This window comes from Bos javanicus, chromosome 10, assembly GCF_032452875.1.
Source record: "Bos javanicus breed banteng chromosome 10, ARS-OSU_banteng_1.0, whole genome shotgun sequence".
NCBI lineage: Eukaryota > Metazoa > Chordata > Mammalia > Artiodactyla > Bovidae > Bos > Bos javanicus.
The window spans coordinates 99,733,329-99,756,294 of NC_083877.1; the positions used below are offsets into that span (position 1 = coordinate 99,733,329).

The following is a 22,966-nucleotide window of genomic DNA, read 5'->3' on the forward strand; positions in this document are numbered from 1 at the left end:
GAGTATAACAGAGAAATGTACCCAAGTAATTAAAAATTACCACTATATGTATGTACACAGATTTTTTCTACTCAAATATTTTTCCTTATCTACAGACTTGTCAAGAAAAAAAAATATTTTTTCTGCTCAATAAATTTCTCCACCTTGAAACCAGATGCTCTCCTCGGAGCAGGAGAGGATTTTGTCATTGAGGTTCCTGCTTCTCTGGATGACCTTCCTCTTTCCCTTCTGCCTCACAGAGGGACTCACACCTCTGTGGCCCGACCTGGCCAGGAGCCTGAGGACATTTAAAATGCTTGTCAGGAACATGGCCAGCCCCCACAGGGTCACCCCTAAGTCGCCCTCTTGCCCCTTTGCCTGGTTGCTTTGTTTTACTTAATCCCTGCTGCTTTTTTATTGCCTGATCAGCGTTGCAGACATCTATGAAGTATTACTCTATCAGGGAATACTTTCTCATCTTTAGTAAATATCCTTGCATAATTTGAGAAAGTAAACATATATTTGTTTTATAATGTTCCTCTTGATAATGTGAGATGGAAGTGCATTTGTAATAGTACAGATATTTCAGTATAGGTAGTTACGCATCCTCTAATTTTCAGCATAAATAAGCAGTAATTTTTTTTAATAAGCAGTAACTTTTATGCTGTATATCACTTTGCCTTCACAGTGAAGAAGAACTGTTGTATCTGAGTTTCATTGAAGATGTAACAGATGAAATTTTGAAACTAGGTTTATTTTCAAACAGGTTAGATTTTTTTAATTGTATTGTGATCATTGAACTGTACATTAAAAACTCTTTGGTGTTAATTTTATTTATTTTCACATATTAGGAAATGAAAATTATATTGCTTTCTTAGGGGACCGTATTCTTATAATTGATATAAATTATAAAGAACATTTAATTCATACTCTTCCAGGGGATCCCTGGTGGCTCAGATGGTAAAGAATCCACCTGCACTGCAGGAGACCTGGGTCTGATCCCTGAGTTGAAAAGATCCCCTGGAGGAGGGCATGGCAACCCACTCCAGTCTTCTGGCCTGGAGAATCCCATGGACAGAGGAGCCTGGTGGGCTACAGTCCACGGGGTCACAGAGAGTCGGACACGACTGAGGCGGCTGAGTACACATCTGTTGGTCGTGATTAGAGATATAATGATTATCACGTGTCCAGCACAAACGGACCGAACCCGGGTCTCCCGCATTGTAGACAGACGCTTTACCATCTGAGCCACCATGGAAGTCCACAGTAAGTGGTAACTTTAACTTACTATGTCAGTTTGCCCTGAGTGGAATATCTTTTCAAGTATAATTTAGGAAACATTGTAAAGTAACGCTTTATAAGAGAATTTTCTTTAGAGTTTGCTTTTGGAGGATGAGTGTATGTGACAGAGAAAGGGAGGAGGGAAGGCTTTTGGTGTTTGTGAGAGAAAAAGGACACAGAGCTCTTTAGTGGGGGGGGGCGTTACAACCTCATGTCAAACAGTTTATTTCACAGAAATGTAAGCAGCGTGCAGTCTCTCAGAAGAGACATTGGCATCTGGTAACTTAAACATAGTAGAAGTCATACTAGCTTCCACACTGGAGAGCCTGATAGAACAGACAGGATTATAGCGTGTATCTTTGGAAAGAAAAAGGGTCATCTAAAACAGACTTTCCAGCCTTCAGTACTTTAGTTATGGCATGACTCTCTGTATTTAGTTGGTTTTCTGATTTTGAGACCATTAACATTTTTATTTATCATTTGTAGGTTTCTGGAACGACTGTTTGAGAGACATATAAAACAAAATAAACATCATTTGGAGGAGGTTTGTCTTAACTTTATAAGAAAAGTCCTAATATAGAAAGAATTTGCAAGTTTACCTTTCTCTCAAAGAATGCATTAAAAGCAGACACTTTTTTTCTCTTGCCCTTTCTGTGTATGTGGGGAGAGGGGAGATACAGGCAGAATGAGGAGGAAGCAGTATTAACCCCACGGAGGTGAGCAGCGCTGCAGCAGCCTTGAGTCGCCTAATTAATATAATTACTCTTGTATTTTTTTAATTCCAGGAAAAAATGCGCCAGCTGCTACATGTCTTAAAGGTGGACTTAGGCTGCATGTCCAAGGAAAACTCAGTAAAGCTAGACAGTGTGGATACATTGCATTTATGTGATGTTGAAAAGGCTGAGAATTTAGAACAAAATGAAAATAAAAGTGAACAAGATTTAATCATTCAACAGGAACGTCAGGAATACCAAAAAGCTTTGAATATGTTATTGACTATACCAAAGGAAGAGAATGAGATAGTCTCTTCAAATGAATTTTTCCTCCCCATCCATAAATCAAAGTATTCAGAAGAGGTTATCATTCAACAGGTGAATGAGGAAACAAATCTTGAAACTTCAGTTTGGGATGAGAAAAATGGAAGCGTGTCAGACAGTTTGCTAGACCAGGAGACCTCCGTGAGCGTCATTGAGGGCGACAGTGACACGGAGAGGGCGGAGGCCTCCACGGAGCTGTGTTGCCTCAGCACGGCGCTCGTGCCTGCTGTTCAGCTGTGCAGAGTCAAAGACAGTCAGGAGGTGGAAGGACCAACGCTGAGAATCATGGAAATGAGCATTGAGGACTGATCTTGGATGTCTGATCTTCACCAATAAATATCCCAAATGGCCAATCATTCAATATTCTTTTTTTTTTACTTTTATATGTTAAGAGTTCTGTATTTGTCTATGTTGTATAATAAATTACTATGAATTTAGCAGCTTAAAACAACACACATGTATTATTTATCGCACAGTTTCTGTGGATCAAGAGTCCAGGCACAGCTTAGGCGGGTCCTCTCTGCCTTTGGTCTCACACACCTACCAGCCAGGGCTTGGCTGGGGCCATGGGGGTAGCTTCTGCTTCCAGACTCTCCCAGGTGGTTGGCAGGGCGTCTTTCCTTGAAGCTTTCGGTTTGAAGGCTTCCGTTTCCTGCTGACCGTGCCCACTGGAGGCTGTTCCCATTCCCTGCCGTGTGGCCCTCTCCACAGACCACTCACAGCATGGCTGCCTGCCTCTCTAAGGCTCAGAGGAGAATGAGGGAGGCGCTTCTAGCCAGACGGAGTCTCAGAAAACATAATCCTGACGTGGTGCGTCACAGGAGTGACCTCCATCCCCTTTGCCATATTCTTTTGTTTAAAAACAAGTCACAGAGGAGCGCACATGTGTATTACACAGTACTCTATTTTCTCACTTGATAATATAATGATGAGAATCAGAAAAGTAAAAATTATCTGAATCAGGGTTTTCTAAATTAACAGGAGAAAGGATCTATTTTTAATTCTTCTGAAATGAATGCCTTTTTTGCTGATGCTAAATATACATAGATATTTGTAAAGCTAAATTTGCTATTGGAAAAAACGATTCATGCTTACCTGTTTGAACTGAAGCTAAATGCAATGCTTACCTTTATAGATAGAGTTAAAAGAAAAAAGCGAGACCTTTTTTGTTTTGGCAATTAGGCAGTTTACATTTATTTGGAACAGAGGCTAACCACAGTCTGTAATATATTCTTTGTCATAAAAAATAGTGCTTTAAATAGAAAATATTCTTTACCCTTGGGATCAGCTTATTCCCCATGTCACTTCTTAATTAAACCTTTCTGTCTGCCACTGGAGGAGTTTGGTATGACAAGCAAAATCATATCTGTCCATAGAATTCCTTAAAATTTTCTACCTCTTTTCCTGTATTTTGTGATTATTAAAAAAATGGGAGCATTGTAAAATCAGAAATTTATGATTGGACATTACTGATGCTATAAAATAAAGATGTTCTAAAAAAAAAAAAAAAAAGTCACAGGTCTTGCCCACATTAAGAGGCAGGATACAAGGGTGTGAATGCGAGAAAGAATCACCCAGCTCCCCTTAGGGCCTGTGAACCACAATTTCTGAAGTCCCTTTATAGGGGAACAGATTTTACCTAGACATAAGTGATTTTGCAGGCACTGGGGGAAGGGCCTATAATCTGGAGTAGCTTCTAAAACATTAAGCATCGTCTGCTGTCATCTTGGGGCTTCCCTGGTGGCTCAGATAGTAAAGAATCTGCCTGCAAAGGCAGGAGACCTGGGTTCAATCCCTGGGGTGGGAAGATACCCTGGAGGAGGAAACAGCAACCCACTCCAGGATTCTTGCCTGGAGAATCCCATGGACAGAGGAGCCTGGCGGGCTAGTCCATGGGGTCACAAGAGAGTCGGACACAACTTAGTGACTAAACAACAGTATCTTTAATTTCTTTCCTCTCTTTCCTACAGTATCTAAAGCGTCAAGGCCTTTCTAGTAATCAGTGAGCTTGGATGGCCTATTGACTGAAACGCCATCCCTTCTTGTGCAGATGAACATTCTACCAGGCCCAGTCTGATCCTTAACTGAACTCAGATATGTCTCGGAAGACTCATCTCTCCTGAGGTCTTTTCAACCACTCACAGTAATGGAAATATGTGAGTAACTTAGATAACGGTTTCATGCCTGGGCACCATGGAGGATAAAAAGATGAATCAGAATGTGGGTGATAACCCAAACGTTCTAGAAATTCAGCAATTCCCTCCAAGTATCTCATTCTTTAATTCAGGCTTTTAGCATTCTTTTGCCCACACAAGCGTTTCCCAAAAGGTGGTGCGTATCACCGGAGGTATTAGAACTGGTTTCTGGTGGTAGGTGGATGACAGTCTCAAGTACGGGAAACTGTTCAGAACCCAGGCTCGGGGACACCCTGCAGTACGGTCGGGCTGGGTGCCCAGTGTCAGGCCCCAGATCATCCTGCACATTCTTTCCTTGGCCCTGCCAACCCCCGGCTCTCACCGTGGAGTTGTCATCTTACCCCCAACAGCAAAAGATGCAAAGTACACATTAGGCAACTGTGGAAAATCCAAACTGCCAAGATCTGTCAAAAGTCCAAAATAGGGATTTACTTGGCTTTCGGACTTCTAAATATACTGTTTTATCCAAGAAATTAGCCATTTTCTAAATTGTGTAGAGAATAAATTTCAATATTACAAGTCTAAAAGACTGCATTTGCATAATTATTAATATCTATTGAAATAATTACGTAAAAGCCATTCTTTGAAATACTTATATGTTACGCAAAGTAGGCATATGGGCTTCCCTGGTGGCTCCGCTGGTAAAGAATCCGCCCCGCAATGTGGGAGACCCCGGTTCGATCCCTGGGTCGGGAAGATCCCCTGCAGAAGGGATAGGCTGCCCAGCATGGTGTTCTGGCCTGGAGAACTCCATGGACGGCGTAGTCCGTGGGGTCGCAAAGAGTGGGACACAACTGAGCGCCTTTCACTCCGCTCCGCACCCCGCAGTCCTCTCTCACCCTCTGTGACCTTTCCTGGCGCCCGCCCGGATCTGCCGTCACTCACACGTGCCCCGCTCCGTCCCGTCACGGGCTCCCCCGCTCCTCCAGCCCCCAGGGCTCCTGCCTTCCGCCCCAGCCTCACCACCACGAAGCCTGCACCCCCTTTCCCCCTCCGCTGGAGCTTACCGCCTTCCTGCTGCACCTCCCCACCTGGAGCCCTGCCCCAGACTCCCTGCCTGCTCCGACACGTCCGTCTTCTCTGCCTTCCAACTCTGGGTACAGCCTCTTGTCTCTGACCCCATGACCCATCTTGACTATATGTTTTAGGGTATTCTGTTGTTGTTATCCTCAGGATTCCCTGTAAAATGTAAAGAGATGAGCTGGTTTAAAGAAATTTTTTTTTTTTTTTGGTTTAAAGAAACATTAAAAGTGGTTCTCAGATGCCCAAGGTTCTGTAAAGGTGAAGTAAATGGTTAAGTCTGGGAAACACTGCTTAGTCTCAGATCAGATATTAATTTCTTTCCCTCCGCTTCTCCTACAGCTCATTCTCTGACTTGCAGAGTCATTGATGAGTGTTTTGAGCCCAGTCGCTCAGGTTTGATCCTTATGAGCTGTGACTTTAAGCTGGTTACTAACCTTCCTCCTGCTTTTCATGTGTTGAACCGGGTAGTTACAGAGCCTTCATTGCAGGGTTGTAAGAAGTTAAACAGGTTCTTAGAGAAAGACTCACAGGCTGCTACTGTTATTGTCAAACAGACCAATAGACCATGTCACACTCCCTTCTTTAAAACACAAGCCAAACTGAGTTTCCTCTTGCTAACCAGAAAAGGTACAGGCGCCTTTGCATTTGTTTATAAAGTCATGCTTTCCTCCCAATTCATCTCTCGCCAGGCTCGCCCAAGCGTCCTCGGCGTCTTAATTGCTTCTTCCCAAATAGGTCCCTCCCCTCTCTGCCCCTGCACCTGCCCTCCGCTCCAAACACCGTCTCCCCTCTGGGGCCCCTGGGGCCTGCACTGACAGCCCAGAGGGAAAGTAACACGGGGACCCTGAGCGGCTGCTCCGACAGATGTCCCCTGCTCTGGGTGAGACCTTCCACGTCTGCTGTGCTAATTATCATACTGTTTAGAATGCACTTGGTCTCCCGTCCTGGCCCTGGGCTTCTCAAGAGAAAGAACCTGTTTCTCTTTGGATCCTCAAAGAACAGATGCATTTGTTCATGCACTGAGACAGTTTGACCTGGAGGGGATGTTTAGCTCTAGACAAGGTTATAGGGAAACAGGACAGATATTTCCTCCTCTCTTTACACTCAGAGGGCAAATTCCCCATTTAGAAGAAGCAATGTAGCAAATTGCTAAATTACATGAAAATGTCATTTGCTCACATTTCAAATGGTTTAAAATATAAATTAGCATTCTCCTAAGAAGCTTTAAAAAGCCACATTTTTTCCCCCCAGTGAAAACAATTAGAAAAGATCAGAATAGCTTTTATGGGGCAAGATGACAATTCCTCAAGTGGTTGAATTAGCTGTGTGGTCACCAACAAATTACTTTATTCTGGGCCTTTGTTTAAAAAGAGTTCAGATTACATGATCCAAAGATTTCTCTTAGTTTTAATATGCCAAAGTTAACATTAGTTTAATTCTTAGGCTCTTTAGAAATTACAAGTTAAATAATCTACACCTAGAAGTGGGGACCCCTCATCACCCTTCATGTGCTAGTATAGTCTTGGAAAGCCGTCTGCTGAACTCACACTCTGGTGATAGGAGATGCTCACAAGCATGATGCCTTGCCCAGACTCTTAAAAGCAGCAGGGGCATCCGGTAATGGCACATCCCCACCAAAACAAAGCCGTGTGTTGAATTCCAAGGCCAGGGAGAAGACACTTTGTATTGGGGTAAAGAAAGCTTTGCTCCAAAAGCCACCCTTATTCCCTTGAGAACTGTCCTGTACCAACATTCAAGTTTTGAGGCAAAAATGCCTAGCAGTCCTGGATGCTAGGGTTCCACACTCACCTTCCAAGATTTTAGAACAGGTGGGTTGAGGTGGGCCAAGATGGCAAAGTAGAAAGACCCCGAGCTCACCTTCTCTCATGGGCATACCAAAATTACAACTATTTACAGAACACCTATGAAAAATATGAGCACCTACAAAAAAAGATCTTCTCCACCTAAAGGTATAAAGAGTATAAAGAAGGACTCACAGATGGGTAGGAGGGGGGAGCTGCATATAATCAAATCGCATACCCCCCAGGTGGGCAACCTACCAATGAGAGTTACAATTTCAGAGGCTCTCCCCGAGGAGCAAGGGGTCTGAGCCTCACATTGGGTTCCCCAGCCCAGGGGTCCTGCACCTGGAAGATGGACGCCCAGAATGTCTGGGCTTTGAAGGCCAACATAGCTGGCTCCCAGGAGTCTCAAACTCAGTCCTAAATAGAACCCCATTCTTAAAGGGCTCACACAAAATCTCATATTCCAGAACCTAGGATGGAAGCAATAATCGGAATGAAGTCTGAGTTGGACATTCCTGCTAATCTGGAGAGTCTCCTGGAGAGGCAGGGGGCCTCGGGAGCCTGCCCTGGGGACTCAGGCATTGGCGGCAGCATGCGGGGAGCTTGTTCTACCACGTGGGCGCTGGTGCCGGCCAGCACCATTTTGGAATCCACCCTCTAGCTTATTTGGAGGCGGGCATGGCAACCCACTCCAGTGTTCGTGCCTGGGGAATCCCATGGACAGAGGAGCCTGGCGGGCTAGTCCATGCAGCCTCAAAGAGTCGGAAACGACTGAGCGACTTTATCTATCTGTCTCTAGCTTATTAGCCTTAGGACCCAACTCTGCCCCTGCCCACAAGCCTGTAGGCACCAATACTGGGGCACTTCAGCCAAACAGCCAGCAGGGCAGGGGCACAGCCCCACTGACCTGCAGACTGTTGTCTGGTCGCTGAGTCCTGTCCGACTCTTTGCGAGCCCATGGACTGTAGCCCACCAGGCTCCACTGTCTAGGGGATTCTCCGGCAAGAATCCTGGAGTGGGTAGCCATGCCCTCCTCAGGGGACCTTAGACAGGCTGCCTAAAGATCCCCCTGAGCCCACAGCTGCCCTGGAGCCCAGTGCTGCCCCGAAGTGGGCCCAGTCCTGGCCCCTCACCCCAGCGCACAGCAGTGGACTGGAGCCCCACGCCTTCAGCCAGAGGACACGGGACTGAGCCCCTGCCACCAGCCCGGGCCCCGCCCCCGCCCCCGGGCTTCTGCTCAGGCCCCAGAGCCGGCCTCACCCGTCAGCGGGCTCACCAAGGGACAGCCACTGTGCGAGCTCTTTGAGTCCCACGGACCAACACGTGGATGGCCTGACACCAGCCTCCGGACCCAGCCCCTGGAACAGACCAGCATCTCACATCTGTCGAAATGGCCGTCTTCTCAAAGACCACAGATGACGTGTGCTGGCAAGAATGTGGAGAAAAGGGAATCCTCGAACACTTGGCAGGAGTGGGAACTGGCACAGTCACTGCGGAGAACAGTACGGAGGCTCTCGAGGACGAAAAGCAGAACCACCACAGGACACAGCAGCTCCACTGCGGACGGTATATCCAAAGAAAAGGAGTCACGCAGTGAAAGATACATGTACGCCAACGTTCATAGGGTCATTTACAACAGCTGAGACGCGGAATGGACGAAGAGTCCATCAACAGATGCATGGATAAAGCAGATGTGTTGTGAGTATATATATGTAATATGTATTTGTGTGTGTGTGTGTGTGTGTGATGGAACACTGCTGCTGCTGCTGCTGCTAAGTCACTTCAGTCGTGTCTGACCCTGTGCGACCCCATAGACGGCAGCCCACCAGGCTTCCCCGTCCCTGGGATTCTCCAGGCAAGAACACTGGAGTGGGTTGCCATTTCCTTCTCCAATGCATGAAAATGAAAGTGAAGTCGCTCAGTCGTGTCCGACTCTTAGGGACCCCATGGACTGCAGCCTAGCAGGCTCCTCCGTCCATGGGGTTTTCCAGGCAAGAGTACTGGAGTGGGGTGCCACTGCCTTCTCTGGATGGAATACGACTGTCATAAAAAAGAATGAAAATTTTCCATTTCATCAACATAGATAGACTTGGAGGTTTTATGCTTAGTGAAATAAATCAGAGAAAGCCCATACTGTGTATCACTTACATTTGGAATCTAAAAAATACAACAGACTAGGGAATATAACAAAAAAGAAACATATATAAAAAGCTAGTGCTTACCAGCCAGGAGAGGGGTGGGGGAGGGTTACGCAGGTGCAGGGGGCTAAGAGGCACGAAGTGCTGGGTGTGAAATAGATGAGCAACGAGGGTTTATTATACAGCACAGGGACACAGCTGTGTTTCCTAGTAACCATAACTGGAGTGTAACCTTTAAAATTGGGAATCACTGTGTTATACACCTAAACACATATACTGTAAGTCAAGTATACCTCAAGTTTTTAAAAAATGGAAACAATTTTTTCAAAGGTGAGTTGTCCATTGTTTTTCCTGTGAAGAATATTATAAGTTTTCTGTTGCTGCTGTAACAAGTTCCACCGATGCAATGGCTTAAAATAAAACCTCCCAACTTACAGTTCTGGAAGCAGAAGTCATAAAGCCAAGGTGTTGCCAGGGCTGCGTTCTTCTTGGAGGCTCTGGGGATGTGTTTTTCGCCTTTTCCAGTTTTCAGCGGCTGCCTGCATCCCTTCACCTGTGGCCCGTGCCTCCATCGTCAAGGCCAGCAGCGTGGCATCCTCAAATCTCTCACCTCTGCTTCTCTCATCACGCCTCTGCTCACTGTGACCCTCCTGCCTCCCTCTGAGAAAGACCCCGTGGTTCCTCTGGGCCCACCTGGATAATCCTGGACAATCTCATCTCAAAAACCTTGATGTAATCGCATTTGCAGAGTCCCTTTTGCCATGTAAAACATCCATAACTTCAGGGGACTAGATCACGGATATCTTTGGGGGCCCATCAGTCGACCACAATTGTAAATATCATTAACCTAATAAAAATGGTCTAAATAAAGACATAGTCAACCTATTGACTGTAGCTTGGCTATGTCATGAATCCCAAGTTGTGGTCTATATTGAACATTTATGACTTTTTCATACTGTTTCTGATTCAGAATTTTTAGACATGGGATATACTTCAAGAATCTGGATTTCAACACATTTTCAATGTTGCTGTTGCTGATCCAAAAATAAGCCCGTTAATAAGTGAAGTGGACATTCAGCTAATGACACATCACACTACCTTGTCAATCCTAATGGGAATCAGCCCTGAATGTTCACTGGAAGGGCTGACGCTGAAGCTGAGGCTCCAGTGCTTTAGCCACCTGATGCGAAGAGCTGACTCACTGGAAAAGACCCTGATGCTGGGAGGGATTGGGGGCAGGAGGAGAAAGGGACGACAGAGGATGAGATGGCTGGATGGCATCACCCACTCCGTGAGTTTGAGTGAACTCCGGGAGTTGGTGATGGACAGGGAGCCTGGCGTGCTGCGATTCATGGGGTCACAAAGAGTCGGACACGACTGAGCAACTGAACAACAAAATAAGTGAAGTGGACACTCAACTAACAACAAGTTGCACTACAGGCATGATTGTGTGAGGAGCTCTGCCAACCTGCAGGGAAGTACATAAATATTTATTCTTCAAATATATTAATTGTTCCACAAATGTCCTGATTAACAAAGTTGGCTATTTTGACAAGAGGCATTCTAACTCATAAGTGATTGATGATGGTGGAAATGTGTGATGCCTAGAAAAGACTAAAAGAAACACCTATTGTCTGGCACATAATTTAAAATAACCCATTGGAGAACTGGGACTAATTACATACCTTTGCAATAAGAACTAAAATGAAAAAAAAATAGACAAAACAGCTGTAATTGTACTATTCACACACAAATAATATCTTGCTACAATATTTATTTTATGGCAAAAAATAGACTAATATATTCACTTCACATATATCACATTCATTCAAACTCTTTTGCCTATTAAATGTACACACTTTTACAAACCAATGGCAGCTCAGATTTAAGCTCTTCTGATTATACATTATATATTGTTTTTACATTGTTGATCACCAGACAGTACCACATAAAATTGCTTTTTAAACTAGAAAATACGCAACAACTACATATACCATGTGATTTTGAAAAGGCAGAATTCCCAATGCATTGCTTGAATTATAGGGAACTTTCTGAGAAAATGTATTTCATAAAAATTGTCTCTAAATATTTAAGTTTCTGCGGACATTTGAGTCATATTAACAGCAGCTGGAATTTTTAAATAAATTATTATCCAGATATTCATTTTTAAACTATGCTTTGCTTAATTTGCTATGGGTGGGGTTTTGACTGCTTCAGTTTGTAACAAAGAAATATACAACAACATCCTGTCTCGTTGCAGCAATCTTCACCTGAACCAAGTAGGACTGTTGGAACTCGGAGCATCCCCCCCGAGCACAGCCGAGGGAGACACTGAGGTGGCTTCACAGGAAAACATTTAACGTCCGCGTGATAAAAGCTGTTTTATATTTTAATGTAAAAAATTACTTGAGAATACAGTAAAAAGCAACACATATATTCTAAAGGCCCAGTGCCAACCTTCGGAGTAAGGTTTAACTGTTCAAGTTTTTTAAGGCTTAATACTTTAAAAAATATTTTTATTTTCTCCCCTCATTTTCAATGTGTTGTTTAGAAATTGAATACACTGATAACTGTGTAATAGCTCAATTCTACAATAAGAAATTAAGCTGCTTACTTTTAATATAGAATTGAAAAAAAAATCTAATATGGAGAGTCTAAACGCACACTAACAGAAAAATCTTCAAAAACGTTAAGAATCATCCCTGTACAACTACTTCTACTTCTCTATTGAGCCACAAAACCAAACTATGCAAATAAAACCCACCAAAGCACTACTGATCTAGAAGTTTCACAAGTTATAGCATTTTTTTCCTTGTTTTTTCTTTCACCTTTTTGTTTTGTGGGCTTAAGATTTTGGTTTCTTTTTAATCTCGTTTTTATTAAGCCTGTTCTGAAAATGTTCGTCACCTGAGAAAACATTTACTTTTTTCCAGGCATTTGTTAGGCTAACAGCACAGTGCGTGCGTGTCCAGTGGTGTCCGATTCTCGAGACCACAGGGACTGCAGCCCGCCAGGCTCCTCTGTCCATGGGATTCTCCAGGCAAGAATCCTGGAGTGGGTTGCCATTTCCTTCTCCAGGGAATCCTTCCGACCCAGGGATGGAACCTGCTCTTTTTCGCATCTCCTGCATTGACAGATGGATTCCACTACCTGGGATTCCTAGACTGGGAAGACTGAACTTAGATTCCAGTCTGGTCCAGACTGAGCCAGTATGGTAATTATTCCAGTAAAAGTACAAGCCCATTAGATCCCTTCAGGACAGTTAACTCTAAGATTAAATCCCTTGTCAATAAATATTTCTCATTCAATGGCCCATTAATTTCATGTGATTTCTAATAAACTTCTAGAAAAAGATGTTTGGAGACTCTCGTAGCATCTATGACAGAGCAGTTGGACCTGTGATATTTGCAACTCTTATGAAAGATGAGTGACCTCGTTTATTTGTTCAGTTCTCCTCAGCTGATAAAGGAGCGTACGGAGATGGAAGGCCATCACCATTACATCAGTCTACCCCAAAACGTGACGGCCAATAGACACACGTCCGGGATAACCCAGATAATCCAACCGTCTGAACTTCCCTGGTCGGTAAAGACCGGCTCCTGAGAATGAATACATCTTTTCTTCACTAAGCTTTCAGAGCTTGAATTTAAAATACACATGAGCACTCAAAATGTTGGTGGTGACAACCGAAATAAAGGACTGGGCTTTATATAGTTTTAAAACCCCTACCAGTCAGTTTAAAATTGCAGATTCATTACACTGGCATCATGAACAGCTATAGCCAGTGTGGGGGCACTATAGATTCAAAGCCAAGGCATCTTTGAGATTTTTAAATGGTCGTTTTATACGACACACCACAAAGTCATGTTTAATGGACAGAATCATGTTCAAAAGATCCACCTAGGAAGTAACTTTTGAAACCTTCCCCACAGCACGTCAGCCACACTGTTAGGTCCATGCACATGCCTGTGTGCCAAGTTGCTTCAGTCATTTCTGACTCTGCGACCCCACGGACTGTGGCCCACCAGGATCTCTGTTCATGGGATTCTCCAGGCAAGAACACTGGACTGGGTTGCCATGTCCTACTCCAGCGGACCTTCTCAAGCCAGGGATCGAACCTGCATCTCTTATGTCTACAGGTAGTCCAATTATTCCCTTGTCACTCATTTGTATTTATTTGTGTTATTAAAAGCATAATTTAAAATAAGTATATGGTTACTCATTGGAAAGAACCCTGATGCTGGGAAAGACTGAAGGCGGGAGCAGAAGAGGACGACAGAGGATGAGATGGTTGGATGGCATCACCGACTCGATGGACTGGAGTTTGGTGGACTCCGGGAGTTGGTGGTGGACAGGGAGGCCTGGTGTGCTGCAGTCCATGGGGTCGCAGAGTCGGACACGACTAAGCAACTGAACAATAGCAACATACGCTTACTATCTCTTTGTGAGCCCAGCAACATATTGGGTAAAGTTCAGATTTACTCCAGTTTTTAGAAAATGAGTATTTTACATATTTCTAGAAATACGCCACCAGCCAGGCCCACCTCACACACGTGTGACCTAGAGACACTCCAGCTGTGGGGACACTCGCCGTGGGACTCCCGTGTCCTCAGCTGGGGGCCTCGGACCTCCCGCCTCCTCCCTGGCCCAGGACCAGGGTCCCCTCCTCCTCCAGGCCAGGACCACCCAAAGGCAGACACGCAGCAGAAGCAGACAAGGCGGGGACGTGCTGCCAGCTCACCTGCCTCCGCCCAGCGCCCTCACGGGGTTCTCGGCACCCCGCTCACCCACCCCTGTCCCTGACCTTCACACGCCACTCGAGTTTCTCAGACAAACGATGGGACACTCGTGACGTGGAACTCCCTCACGAAACACTCATCAATCTGACTTCAGTCGCGTGCTGAGGCCCAGGCCCCACTGCTGGGCAAACCAGAACTGGTCCTGTGCTCTGGCCTGCAGGGTGCAGCGGGGAGGAGGTTGCCCTGCGTGAGTACTGATGATGAGGGTGTGACTACCTTTTCAGACCCCTGTAGTTTCTACAAGCTTTGGGAGAACAAACCAGAGTTAGGGCCCACCTACAGTAATATTTCCCTTTGTAGACAATACTGTCAATACTTTCACATACATCAGAACTTTTAGAGCATAATTTTTATTTGGGAACTACCTGTACTATGCCAGTTTAACCACCCAAGGACCCTTTCAATTATTTTCTAAAATCCTCTGTCCACACACCCTAACACATGAAAACCTTAAACCACCAAACTTTCTGATTTTTTTTTTTAATTATAGATATTTAGGGTAAATGTAGCTCTTATTGCAGGACTTTGAAAAACTCATGTTCTTTCAAGAATTGTTTTCCCAAATTCCTAATGGACCTAGCCCTCTTTTTGAAGTGTCTGTCCCTCAGTTAAAAAAAAAAGGGTCCCCTCTAATTTAGACCATTTAAATAAACTTTAAACTGGAAAGAGAGTTTAGCTTCTTCTACCTGAAATGCTGATATAAAGCAAATTCCCTAAATGTCTATCCAAAAGAATTCCCTTTAAAAGTGTGATTTTTTAAATGATTTACAATAAACTGTAGTTCTTTATATTTTAATAAGACCACTGGAGTGGGTTCGACCCTGGGTCTCCTGCATTGCAGGCAGATTCTTTACCATCTGAGCCACCAAGGAAGCCCAATATAGTTTTATATTACATGTAGTGAGAACATTTATATTCCCTTAATATTGTGAACAGTAAGTTACCGACCCACTTGAAAGGACTATCGTCTTTTCCCGACGAAGCAGCAGAAAGGCTGCCCGTGCCGTGCTGCCGTCAGCCCATCCTCACTCCTCCTCGGGGCTTCGGTCCTGGCCTTGGTCTTCCCGGGAGCTTCAGGGCAAGCACAGCTGCTGTCTCAATCCTGCCAACATGGTTTGAAGACTACATTCTAGGGTTTTCTGAATGTTTCACAATGGATGTTCCAGAAGAAAATAAGTAATGAAGATTGCAATTCCAAATGAGGTTCTAAAACAAACACTTTCCGTGTTCAAAACTATCCACTAGAGCGTTTCATCTGAAGAGCCCACTGCTCAGGAGAGCTGATGCCAGAGAGGCAGCACTCGTCAGCGGAAACACTGGCTTGTAAGCTACTCTGTGCGAAAATGCACGTTTTGCTAATTTTGATATGAAACTAAGAATATCAACAAACAAACAAAAAACACTAAAATACTGAAGCACTGTGTAAGTTTGGCAGACAGAAAATCCTCAACTCAGACATGCTGAGCCGATGAAACCACGATGTTCTACAGTTTGACCTTGAAAATCATATTACTCCAGAAGTCCAGAAATGTAGATTTATTTTTATTCAGAAATACTTTCATATTCTCTAACTGTTCATCGAAAGTTTAAAAATTCAAAAGGGACACAAAAAAATTACATGGGTCTTAGAAGCTATGTCAAACATGCGAGTTTTAAGAGTGACATTTTATACAGTGTAATTTAGCCCTCATAATTTTCTTAAAATCAAATTATAACAGGAACACAAACATACCATATATTACTCTTTAAAATTTTTGTTTTACAATATGTTCTTGTCAATGGGACACTTCAAAATGTTTAAACCTGACAGAAAAGCATTTAAAAAAAAAAAGTACCAATGGAAGAAAAAAGTGTCAGAAACACACCTGTCCATTACCTGGTGTGAAGATGGGAACCACTGCAATAAAAAAACTCTGAATCCATTCTCCTGGGGAGCACGCTCTGAACATCCACACTTGGGTCTATTGTTCTTTAAAATCATTTCAGACTTAAAATCAATTCTTTGTTACCAAGTGAGAAAGAGGCCCACTTTCAATATTCACTTTCATTGATGCCATCTGCATTTCCTCTTAAGCGGCTGGTTTCTGGGACAGAGTCAGGCAGGGACACGATGTTTGAAGGAAACCCAGTCTCCCAGCTAACCACAGACTCAGTGGTGACAACAGTGAGCAGAACCGCTTTAGGAGTGAACCCGGGCATCGGAACCGTCCCTCGGATACTGTTCACTGGGGGAAGTAACCCTGGGTTTGAGGTTTGGGAAGCTTGACGTGTTGGAGAAGCGGCCTCCGGAAGCTAAGAGAGGGCTCCTCAGCTGAACGTGCGGGCAGTCCTCCATCACCTCCTCGGCCCTGAGGGACGAGCCCTTCGCAATCCCCCTGCCCATGGGGAGGGGCCTAAAAGGGGTCTGGGGGGCTCGGAGGAGGGGGAACCCGAGACGCCCGCAGGGGTGAAGCTAGAGGAGTGAGGCGAGGGAACCCCGGGACATCCTGGACACCACGGTCATCTCCCATGGCCCCACAGGTCTGGGCTGTGGTTTGGGAGAAGAGGTGAGACTATTAACAAACTCTTCCCTTCTTTCAGCCAAAAGAAAACAAAGCCTCTTCACAGCTTCTTTTAATAATAATATAAACCTGATTTGTTTTTTTTTTTTAAAGAAAGAGTTGTAGGTGGAAGAACTTCAAGGAAACAGAGGGAGCTGTTACCCGTGACAGGCCCTCAGTTTCCCCGGGGGTGTCTACGGTGGGGGGGGGGGGTCACCCACTCTTCCCGAACCCCGCTCCGCCCGGCGGCTCAGTCTGAGCACAGGTGACACTGCGAGCTTTGTAAAGACCAAGGCAGCTTGCATTTACCGCCCTGTGCCTCCTCTGCATGCGATCTCCTCCTAGTCATCCTGTGCCTCCTCTGCATGCGATCTCCTCCTAGTCATCCTCTGTACTCTTACCCTGATCCCTTCCAAAACACTTTCAATATGTCTGCTGTTATGTACTGTTTCACCTATAAAGCAACATATATATTAAAAACAGATTTGTTTGCAACCAAAAAAAGTGCTTAAAACCATCTTATGCAACTGTTTTCACTTCATTTTCAACCAAAATAAAAAAATCCAACACATTTGGGTTTATGAATAATACTGAAAAAAAAACAGTGAATCTGATTATTCTCATACATGTATTAAAAAAATGTGCCTTTATGCCCCATGTTAACTTACAGTAACTGACTCATTTCCGTACCTTAATGAGTTGAACTCTTGCTTGGAAAATATAGAAAGTACAAATATATAGAACTTTTAGGATTAAAAAATTTTCTGAATATAAAAATGCTTTCTATATTTCAAAAATAACACTTTTGGATTCTTGTTGTAGTTTTGGGTTTGGTAACTTAACTGTTAAGTACCCAAGGGTTTTTTTTTTTAAATAACATGGTTTTAAATACAAAGTTATCTAAGAACCACTCACATCTGTGGATCAGCCCCATGAAAAGTTTAGTTTCTCAACAAGAAAACCCCAAATATTCTCGTCATAAAATAAAATTCCATTATCAAAAACTACCTTAAGATAGAAAACTATACGCCTTAGTGATTGCCAGAATTGCCCAGCACAGCTTTAGTAAAATAGAACTGATCGAGAAAATACAATCTCCACATGTGTGCAAGTGCTGCAAGTCACACAGGGGCGCCGGGAAGCCGCGGCCTTGCCCTCGGGCACCGTCCGCCCCGGCGCGGCCCCTCCACCTCGGCCGGCCCGGCTCCTCCTGCGGCTCATCCGACGCAGCGCCCCGCGCTCCTCCCGCCACCTACGCCCGACGCGGCACCTGTGAAAGCGAAAGCGCGAGTCGGCCAGCACGTCTCCGTCCCTTCCGAGCTGTGAACGCCTCCGTGACCATCCCGGCGAGCGCGGGGCCTAGATGAGCCGGGAGCTCCTGAGGAACTGGATGAGCACGCGGTACACGAACGTGTACTGGCACAGCGTCTGCACCATCAGCATCCGCTGCCGCCGCAGCATGTCCAGCACCCGCGGGACGTCCAGCGCCTGGCGAGGGAAGTGGGGTGAGGGCGCGGCTCCCCGAGACCCCGGGGCGGGGGCGGTCCTGGGGGCCCTGGCTGCAGGCAGGCAGCCTCTTGGCCACTCGGAGTCTCCCGCAGAGAAGCCCGAGGACGTTTGTGCAGAAAGCCCTGGCAGGCCACGGGGGGCCGGGGTCCCTCTCTGCCCGCCCTGCGCCCGGCCCCCCTCTCCCCGCGCCCACAGAGGAGCAAGCACCTCGTTGTGCTCCAGGCAGGCGATCATGATCTCCGACAGAATGACGACGCCTGTCCGTCCCACGCCGGCACTGCAGTGGACCAGCAGCGGGGGGTTGGGGCTTTTGGGTTCACTCGCGCTGTTCGTATGGCGTCGAACAGACTGGATCTCTTCGAGGTATGCTGTGAAACACGGATGACACAGACAGACAGAATGCACTGAGGCCGATCAGGCCGACTGAGAAGGCGGCCCCACGCGCAGGGCAGCGGGAGCCGGTGCACCAGCCCAGCTACTGGCCGACAGTGCGGTCTCGGCGAGCCCCTGCCTCTACCGGGGCTCTCGTTTATTCTCACCCGCAAAATGCAAAACTCTTCAGGGACCGGGAACTGCCTGCTGCTGACCAACCAAGTTATACTGTAAAACCTCTGCACTAAGCTTTCCCCTGAACGCTTGCAATTTTCAGTTTATAATAAGCCCAGCCTCGCATGCAACAATACAGAGGCAGGAAAGGAGAGGCTCTGTAGGTCTGCCTCTGTGGCGGCCTTCGCGGCGCCGGGAGCGCAGACGCTTACACAGAAAGCCCTTGAGGTCCTCGGGACAGCCGTGCTCGGGCCAGTCGGTGTACTGCAGGTGCCAGATGGTCCGCTCCTGCCCGCTCAGCAGGTGCTTCATCTTCAGGCCCGTGGTGGCGTAGCAGCCGGAGTCCGTGCGGAAGCGGGTGGTGATCTTGAACCGCCCGTAGGTGACGGTGTTGTGCCTCGAGCCGAGGCGTGGCCAGTACCTGAAGCTCTTTTCCCTTCCGCCCTCCTGTCAGAGACAGAGCGCTCAGAACCGCGGCCCCGGCCGGCCGAGGACGCCCCTTCCGGGGATCCGTCTCAGAACCGCGGCCCGGGCCGGCCGAGGACGCCCCTTCACCGGGACTCGGACCTGCGCCCCCGCCCCCTTCTCTGAAGTCAGGACGCACAGCGTCACCGTCACTGTCCGTCTGAGGCCGCGAGAAGGTCAAGGAAGAGAAGTGAGTCCTCACCTCCTCCGCCGTCACCATGGCTATAATCGCAATTCCCTGTTCCCACACCATCTGCCAAAAGTCCGGGCAGGTATTTTGCAGTGGTCCCTGAGTGGCAATATAGTCCCATTCAATTCCACTGACAGAGACCTGAAATTAGGGATTTAAAAAAATGAGTATGTGTGTGTATAACACATGCATATACATTTGTTCATGGTAATACTTAAAAAGCGAACTGAACTATTTAGATAAAGACTTTCATCTTATTCTTTTTCCTTATTAGTGTAATTTCCATCACTGACACTCCTATAAGCACAAGCATTATGAGTTTATATATCATCTATATGTGACCTGGGACAATGTCCTTAATCTCTCCAAATCTCAGTTCTCATCTGCACAATAAAAATACTCCCTGCCCTCATGTTGCTGGGATTACTCAAGTCAGTATACTCAATGCCCTGCACATGACAGGGTCTCGGTAAGTGGCTGTTACTCCTGCCGTTAGTGCTGGTTCTTATAAAAATAACACCAGCATCAGCACACCCCAAAGTTCAAACCTTCCCTCGTGAAGCACCATACATACTAGGATCAAGTACAAGCAGTTAAGTCAAAAACCTAAGTCAAGTGTCAAACTTCTGGGGGCGGGGGCAGGGAATCTCTTACTACCTAAGGAGTTCACCTCTGAACTTCTGAGTCAGGATCACCCCATATAATGATACTAAATTTCCACTTAAGATTGAAAACCTCCTTGAAAACATTCTAATAATTATGAGAGCTGTAGTCAGGACATGGGGTTAGATCTCGGCTCCCCCACTACTGAGTGATGGCCCTAACGGCTTCCTGAGTGCCCTGGGTAACCCTGGGACAAAGACCGCAGCCCAAGTCACGCCGCCCCATCCCACGGGCCCCAGGCCCCACAGCAAACAAGGACCAGGGGGAGGGCTGGGGGCAGGAGGGGCGACGCCCTTCCTGACTCGGAGGTCAGCACAGCAGCCCACACGGCGCGCTACGGGGTGATCTAAGAATTCCTCCTGCTGTTGCTGAAGATCTCGAAATACCACCACAGAGCCTCAGCATTCAACTCTCACCCATCCAGTCACAGGAGACAGGATACGCTATTCCAAAGAAATGCTCCGTTTTTAAATATGTCACCCCAGTCACGTCCGACTCCGCACAACCCCATGGACTGCAGCCCTCCAGGCTCCTCGTCCATGGGATTCCCCAGGCAAGGATACTGGAGTGGGGGGCCGTGCCCACCTCCAGGGGATCTTTTCAACCCAGGGGTGGAACCCAGGCCTCTTATGGCCCCTGCACTGGCGCGTGGGTTCTTTACCACTAGCGCCGCCTACAGAACAAAGCTTGCCCGTGGAACTCTGCTCAGAGCTATGTGGCCGCCTGCAGGGAAGGGGTTTGGGGGAGAATGGTTGCCTGTGTATGTCTGGCTGAGTCGCCTCACTGAGCCCCTGAAACTATCCCAGCGTGGCTAATCGGCCACACCTCAATACAAAATAAAAAGCTTTTTAGAAATAAAAAGCTTATGCACAGATTCCCAAAGCCTGTCAAGGGCAGACTGCTGGGTCTCCGGGAAGTCTCACTGCGAAATGGCTCTCATCCAATGTCACCTGCAAGCTGAATAAAATGTGGGAAAGAAGAGAGATAACACCCGATCGTGGACACCTTCTCATTCACTCACTAGAAGGAAACATCTTCTGTCCAGAGTAAGGAACTGACTGTGCAGCCAGTGTGAACAGAGGCTGCGGGGACGGAGAAGACAGAGCCTCTGGCTGTTCTCACCATCCTCGTATGGACCATCCCTTTTTTCACTTTATCGGGCGTAACGCTACCTCAGGTAAACGGCATCACCCTGCTTCGGGGCCGGGGGCGGTGTGGGGAGCAGCACCACTCGCCCACAGAACAAAACGGTGTTTGAAAAGCAAAGAGTGGGCAAGGAGCGCAGACAGCTCCAGTGTGAGGCACGGCATTGGTGACACCATCCGACACACACGTGTGTCACATCAAAATGCACGGAGGTGCACGACAAGGAAAAAGGAGCCATTCAGCTGCTCCTGAGAGAACCTGTGAGCTAGAGAGAGGGCTTCAGATTCAGAAGCACCAAGGGCTCCAGGCAGACACATGAGCGGCCCTGAAGTCCTAGGGACGATGCTGGGGGCAGAGGGACCAAACACCGTCCCCCCAGGGGTACGGATTTCCCAGCCTGCTAAACAGTGTCAAAATGGTTCAAAACAAGGGTGTTTTTTGAAAACAAGTCTCGCCACTCTTGTGTTAATGATTTAACTGAGGACTCTGCCCCACCATCCTAACACTCCCCTCACCTTGATGTGGGAGGCGTTGATATAGCCGGTGTTGTTCTCCTTGGTCGGGACCAGCTCCACCCTGGCGTCGTCGTAGGGAAGCACGTCCTGGAACCGATTTCTTTCTGCGTTTTCAGGGAGGCGTGCTGTTGAGCACTCGCCATCAACTAGCCGTTTTTTAAGAATTCTTTCATATTCTGTGAATACCATTCCCTGTTCTAACCGCTGTTCCAGAATTTTACACTGGAAAACACAGAGCGAGAAATCACACGACTGCAGTCCCACGCCACACACAGCTGCACCTTGACTGCACGTTTGAAAACTCGCCTTCTGCCTCAAGTCTAGTGTTACCCAATACTGAAAATTCTAGATGAAACCAAAGTTAAATTTAACAAGTCATTACACAGAAAGGACAAATGAAATAATCTTCTTGGTGAGAAACAGAATGCAAAGTTCTGTTTAAACTTGTTCTAGAATAATTCACTGAAGTCGTTTTCTCTAAATCTATAGTCAATTACTTGACCCCCTTAGAGAGTTTGGGACTGCCTTGTATACACTGCTATAATTAAAATGGATAATCGACAAGGACCTGCTGCATAGCACGGGGAGCTCTGCTCAATGTCAGGTGGCAGCCTGGATGGGACAGGGGTTTGGGGAAGAAGGGATACATGTACGTGCATGGCTGAGTCCCTTTGCTGTCCACCTGAAAAGACCACAACATTGTTAACTGGCTATACTTTAATATAAAAAAATTTTTTTTAATTACCTGACCCCCTAAGAACAGAACGTTCTCCTGGAGAACAGTAAATCCTAGAATAGGATAATTAATTCCAACTTCTATGAACAAGGGCTCCCACTTGGTAATATGACACATAAAACACTAACAATAGTCCATGTTGGAAATTATCTCCAGGATCCAGGTGTAAGCAAAGTAATTTTTGCTTAGCATAATTCATGCCTGCCTAATTTTGACAGAATAGAACCTCACAGCAAATACGTCTCAGTCACAAAGAAAGTTCTGAGGAACTCAGTAGCTGTTCACTGTTAAAAGCCTTCGATGTCAGGACAGCGGTCCTTGTCTTTCTTTCCTGTGAGTACTCACACGCAATTGCTGGTTTCCTCTCCCTTTACAGCCACAAGAAGGTAAAGAACGACA

General features: G+C 46.3%; 2 protein-coding genes across 6 annotated transcripts in view; one reads left to right on the plus strand and one right to left on the minus strand.

Moving 5' to 3' along the window:
• Positions 1 to 2,750, plus strand: part of SPATA7 (spermatogenesis associated 7) — a 36,153-nt gene extending 33,403 nt beyond the window's left edge. For all 4 annotated transcript variants that reach the window (XM_061429641.1, XM_061429639.1, XM_061429640.1 and 1 more), the window contains 3 exons: positions 668 to 745; positions 1,747 to 1,804; positions 2,046 to 2,750. In XM_061429641.1, coding sequence (XP_061285625.1) covers positions 668 to 745; positions 1,747 to 1,804; positions 2,046 to 2,606 — 697 coding nt within the window. In that variant the 3' untranslated portion in view covers positions 2,607 to 2,750. The remainder of the gene's footprint in view (positions 1 to 667; positions 746 to 1,746; positions 1,805 to 2,045) is intronic.
• Positions 2,751 to 15,778: 13,028 nt separating this feature from the next.
• Positions 15,779 to 22,966, minus strand: part of PTPN21 (protein tyrosine phosphatase non-receptor type 21) — a 78,271-nt gene continuing 71,083 nt past the window's right edge. The window contains exons 15-19 of one of the 2 annotated variants that reach the window (XM_061429637.1): positions 21,832 to 22,053; positions 19,520 to 19,648; positions 19,065 to 19,299; positions 18,514 to 18,674; positions 15,779 to 18,285 (exon numbers count right to left, since the gene is read on the minus strand). In XM_061429637.1, the coding sequence (XP_061285621.1) occupies positions 18,157 to 18,285; positions 18,514 to 18,674; positions 19,065 to 19,299; positions 19,520 to 19,648; positions 21,832 to 22,053 (876 nt within the window). In that variant the 3' untranslated portion in view covers positions 15,779 to 18,156. The remainder of the gene's footprint in view (positions 18,286 to 18,513; positions 18,675 to 19,064; positions 19,300 to 19,519; positions 19,649 to 21,831; positions 22,054 to 22,966) is intronic. The other variant, XM_061429638.1, reaches the window with a different exon arrangement.